Source organism: Frankliniella occidentalis, unplaced genomic scaffold (genome assembly GCF_000697945.3).
Source record: "Frankliniella occidentalis isolate FOCC.00 unplaced genomic scaffold, Focc_3.1 Scaffold332, whole genome shotgun sequence".
NCBI lineage: Eukaryota > Metazoa > Arthropoda > Insecta > Thysanoptera > Thripidae > Frankliniella > Frankliniella occidentalis.
In genome coordinates, this window is record NW_026267455.1 from 217910 (window position 1) to 223098 (window position 5189).

The 5189-nt window shown below is 67.8% G+C and overlaps 1 protein-coding gene across 1 annotated transcript; it reads right to left on the reverse strand.

The window, feature by feature from the left end:
• Window positions 1-3031: 3031 nt before the first annotated feature.
• On the reverse strand, window positions 3032-4278 carry LOC127751079 (headcase protein-like). Its single transcript, XM_052274072.1, has one exon. It carries the CDS (start codon window positions 3840-3842, stop codon window positions 3048-3050), a length of 795 nt encoding a protein of 264 aa, XP_052130032.1. The 5' UTR covers window positions 3843-4278; the 3' UTR covers window positions 3032-3047.
• Between the last annotated feature and the right edge of the window lie 911 nt (window positions 4279-5189).

The following is a 5189-nucleotide window of genomic DNA, read 5'->3' on the forward strand; positions in this document are numbered from 1 at the left end:
CTCGCCCCCCACCCACCCCCTTCCCCATCAGGCACCCGAGGCCCGCACACCGCCCGCCCGAAACGAATTAAGCAGGGACCAGAAAAACAAAACGAGATTCTCACCTCCTTGCCCTTGGGGCCGAGTCGAGCCAAGCCGGGCGGCCAAAGCCGGCCGGCTAACCAAGCGACGGCCGCCTCGCCTTGCATTCCCTGTGCACCTCTCCTCTTTCTCTTTCCCTCTCCCTCTCGCCCCCTCTCTCGGCCACACTCTCCCCCCTCCCCCTCTCTCTCTCCCTCCCACGCGGCGGGGCAGCCAGTTTCGGCAGACGCCGGCACATCCCGGCGGTGGGTGCATTGCGATCCAAAGCCATGACCATGAACCAGGCATGGCGGGTATATTTATGTGCGCGGGGTAATTCAATTTAAGGAAGGCACTGGCCGTTATCAAATTGGAATGCAAACAAACGAGCCAGGCCGAAGAACGGCTGCGCAGAGGGGCCCGGGGGGTCCAGAGGGCGTCCGGGGGGAGCGGGACGGAGGGGAGGGGTCGGCGATAAAACGAAAGGGTGTCGAGCGTGCGAGTATACGGACGAAGGACTATGGCAAAAGGGGCGGGTTTCCTTACTTCTCAATCCCGGCCGTAAAAACATTCGAGGAGTATTGACGACGGTATGGAGGAGCGGGGGGTGCGGTGTGGTGGGTGGGTTGGCGCGGGCGGGGGCGAGCCATATTATCAAATTACATCACAAACGGGCGAACAATGCGAGGCAAGGAGAGGCCGGGGAAGGAAGGGGGGGGGGGGAGTAGCTTACCGTCCGGAGCAGGACGAGAGGATGGGTTCCAAGGTCGACCACGACGAGAGCGTCCAGGAGGAGGAAGGCGGCAGCAGGGAGCGGGCGCGCGCGGCCAGCGACAACAGCGTGACGCGCGGGGCGACTCCATCCGGGTGAAACACGAGCGCGGGCTGCGCGGGCGTGCGGCCTGCCCGGGGCACTACAGGGGCAGACTAAGGCGCGCTATCGGAGGGGATCGCGTCGACACGGCAGGAGCAGCGACAAGACACGCCAGCGCCACGCGCAGCAGCGAAAGGTCACGCACATGCGATATGAACAGAACGAGATGTTTGCTGGAGCTAGTAGAGCTCTCGAGGGCCGCGGCGGTGGAGAGGCGGTGGAGAGGCGGTGGAGAGGCGGCCGAGAACACAGATTTCACCGTGCCGCGCCGCCGGGACTCTCCTCTAGCCGGGCCGACCTTCGCTGCTGCTGCTACTGGTACTTGAGAAGGTCCGCCGCACACACCGCGCGGCTCGCCCATTGTCTACGCGAGATGGGATAAATTTCCACCAAGGCGACACGACCGAAACTTTGCGGGGACCCCTTGACTCCGCGGGGGGGTTGCCGAACCACCGGGACACACCCCGAACAGCGGCGCCGACGGAGGTCCCCCCGCCCAACTATAAACCAAACGCCAAATGAATACCTCTCAATTCCACAACACCTGCTATTTCGCCCCAAGTTGAGCGCCAACGGCGTCGCTAAACTTACCCCGTCCCGCGCAGGTGGCGCCCGGCCCCACCCCGCGGCCCCCGCGGCGCGGCCGGTAATAGGGCCTCGACGGCGCGGCAGAAAGTTTCGCGTATGATTTGATCGTGGCGACCGAGAGCATCCAGCCAGCCGAGCCGCGTCGAGCCGGGAGGCGAGCGCGAGCTGAGCGCGAGTGCCAAACAGGTTCTCTCTCTCTCCTCCTAACCTCTCACTTCCTCTCTGTGCCAAACGATCTCTGTGTGATGCTGTCCCGCTGGCTCCGGGCGAGCCTCCAGCCTCCTCCGCTTACCGACCGCATCAGAAAACGAGAAACGGTTGCAACGCACTCCTTCACCTTCACCCCTCGCAGTTGTTTGCAAGTGCAGCTACACCCGACTCTACGCACAAAGATGGTAGTAATGGAGAGCACGACGGTATCCGACGGTATCGCACGAACCAACGCCTCCAGTCCAGACCGAGGCGACGGGGCGCGGAGCTGGCCGTGGACAGTCCTCTCCCGTGGTCCTGGCGGACCCGTCCAGGAGGACGGCTGGCCTTGACCCAGGAAGCGGGGCGGGATGGGGCGGGGTGGGCGGTCAGGCGCGGGGTCGCCTCTGCTGACCGAGCCGGCGGGAGCCCGCCGGCCTTCGCTCAACGATGAGGCGCCAAATCCGCCGCCCACAATGACCATCGCGACAGTCGTTCGGCGGCATCGTGCCCCGCCTGTCCCCTCCCCTTCCTCCAGACCCGCGACGGACCGCGACGCCTCAAGTCGCGCGCGTGCGATTGGAAGTCCATCGATCGCACGGCAGACCATAAACTCGCAGAGTCCCCGGGCCCCCTGGCCGCCACGCCGGCGCGCTGGGGACACTTGGGCCGTGATTGGAATGTGTACCGTACAGCGCGGGACGGGGAAGCAACGCGACGCGACACGACCGACGACCGTGTCATCACCTGCGACCAACAAGGAGCGCGGTGGGCGTTTATCGCCCGGGACTTCGGCCGTATGGAGCGATTATGAGTTACGGGGACGGCGCGCCACGCCCCGCCACGCCCCGCCACATGAATTGGGCATTAGAGCCGCGGAGGGCGTGCCCCCGGCGGGGCGGGGCGAGGCGGGCGCACCGGGTGTCATTCCAGAGCTAGGCGGCCGACGCCCACCGTCGCGCCGCCTCCTCCTGGCCGTGGGCCCGGCTCGCCGGAGAGTTATGTCCAGACCGTGCCAGGGCCCTGCTCCGCCCTGCCCCACCGCGCCCCGCCGCGCCCCGCCCAAGCTCGACGCTGCCAGGCTGTACGATTGGCTTCGAGCCGATTTCCGCCCTTGCCGGCAGACAAACAGACGTGGCCCTGGCGATGCCCCGGCGGCCCTGGCGGGGGTCGCGGCGTGGCGGGGCGTAGCTCGGCGCCACAATATCGACAAGACGGGGAGGCGCGGCCCGCGGCGCGGCGCGGCGGCGGCGGGGCTCAACAAGTCGGCGCGGCCGCGGCGGGGCAGAGGCCCGGCAGCAGCGTCGTGCTCTCACAAACACACACTCATCATCACTCACCTGTCGGAGAAGAACTCGGTCTTGTTGAGGCCCCTCCTGCGGAGCATCGCGCCGCCGAAGGCCGCGCCCAGGGTGCCGCTGGTGGAGCCGGCGCCTTGCTGCAGGCCGCCGGGGCAGCCGATGGCGGGCGGCGACGAGGAGCCCGTCGAGCCGGAGGACAGGGAGCCAGCACGGCCGCGGATGTCGAAGCCGGTGTTGTTGTTGGGGTCGCTCTTGTTGTAGTGGCCGCCGCTGGTGAGCGAGAGCACGGGCCGCGCGTTCTTGTTGCGCCTCTTTTTCTTCTTGCTGCCGCCGCCGCCCAGGTCCTCGTCGGCGCCGCGCGCGTTGATGGGCTGAGCGGGCGCCACCCAGTCCAGGTCCTTGCGCAGGTGGCCGCGGCCGCAGCGGCAGCCGCACGCCTTGTAGGCCAGGTCGTAGCCCTTCTTGGTCCAGAGGTTCTGGTTGCGCTGGCGCTCGGACCAGGAGCGCGCGCGCCCGCAGGACTTGAGGTAGGTGAGCACGCCCTGCTCAAACTGATCAAAGCACTCGCGGTGCATGTAGTGGCCGTAGGGGCAGGCGTCGTTGTTGCAGATGACGCGCACCGCCTCGCGCAGGTCGTCCACCACGGCGCTGTCCTTGCCGTTGTTGTTGGCCGTGAACACCCGCAGGCACTCGGTGGGCGCGCAGCAGCGAGCGGCGCGGTCCATGGCGCGGTGCTCCTGGTGGCGGTGCTGGTGGCGGGGCGCGGCGGCCAGCGGCCCGGGCGCCGGGGCTGCGGGCGCGTTCAGCTGCAGGGGCTGCTGCAGCGGCATGGGCGGGCCGGGGGGCGGCCGGAGGGCGCGGGCAGAGTCACTGTCGCGTCGCCATGGCCGTCGGGAATCAAGTTCTAACAAGAGGGTCGCGGGCCGCCAGGGGGGCCGGGGAGGCAGGGAATGCCGGCCGGCGAGGGAGTCAACAACAACAATGTCACTTCAACAATCAATCAACCAGGGGGTAACGTCCGTGCGTAACAACAACAACAACAAGAACAAGAAAACGAACGCCGGGTATCACAAGGGCAGCAACAACAACAACAACTATAACATGATATGGTAAGTGCCGGCGCTCGCTCGCTCTCGCACGTCACCGACCCCCGAATGGACAGGACAGGCTCCCGCGCTTCACAACCTTCCCTCGCCACCTCTCGCTGGCGACTGAGCCGGCTCGGCTCGGCTGGTTCGGCGGGGAGGGGCGACGCGGCGGGGCGAGCGCGGGCCGCGGAGTGAGGAGGAGCGGCGGAGGCGGAGCGGAGGAGGGAGCGGTCCCTGCAGCCGGGCCGAGCCGAGCCGGCGCGGCGGCCGCGGGAGGGGGCGGCAGGGGTGGCGACGGCGGGCGGTGGGGGCCCTCGCTTCGGCCCGGCGACGCGCTCTCGCTCGGCTATGCCGCTAACCATGAACTTAGAGACCGAACGAAAACCGAAAGTGAGGAGTGGCGTCGGGCCGGCGTCGGCGTCGTCGGGCGTCGCGTCCGTGCCGAGCGCGAGGCGAGCCCCCTGCGGCCGGGAGTGCGCGCCGCGGCCGCCGGGTGGCGCTCGCGGCGTCGCACCCCGCGGCGCGCGAGGACGACGATGACCCCGCGGGGCGGGTACGACACTGCAAGCTCACCTGCCCCCGGGGGCTGAGCAGGCTCATGTCGACAAACATCCCCTCGTCGACAATACCGGCCTCGTGGCGTTTCCGCGTTGACGATGGCCTCGCAATGGTGATCCGGCGGGGGGCTGATGCACTCTGAATACATAAAACACTGCGGATATAAAAATTTATCTGAGCCGTGTGTCAGAGTATAATGACCTCGCGCGCATCCCGGGCTGCAGGCTGCAGCGGGGCCGCGTATGGAAATGGACGGCCGCCGCCGCCCCCCGCTCCTCGCACGCTGCACCGCGCTGCGGCCCCGCGCAACGATTTTAAGGGCATCAAGAGTTACAATTACACCGTAATGCTCATAGCCTTGATGACGCGACAAATCATCTTGAGCAATCACCAGGCCGTCACCCCCGGCACTAATGCACCCCACGGGGCCGGGGCCACAGAGCCGCCCCGCCGGACCGGACCCTCCCCTCGCCGGGCGTTGTGCAACGCACACTGCAGCGCGGCGGGGCGGGCGGGGCGGGGCGGTGAGGG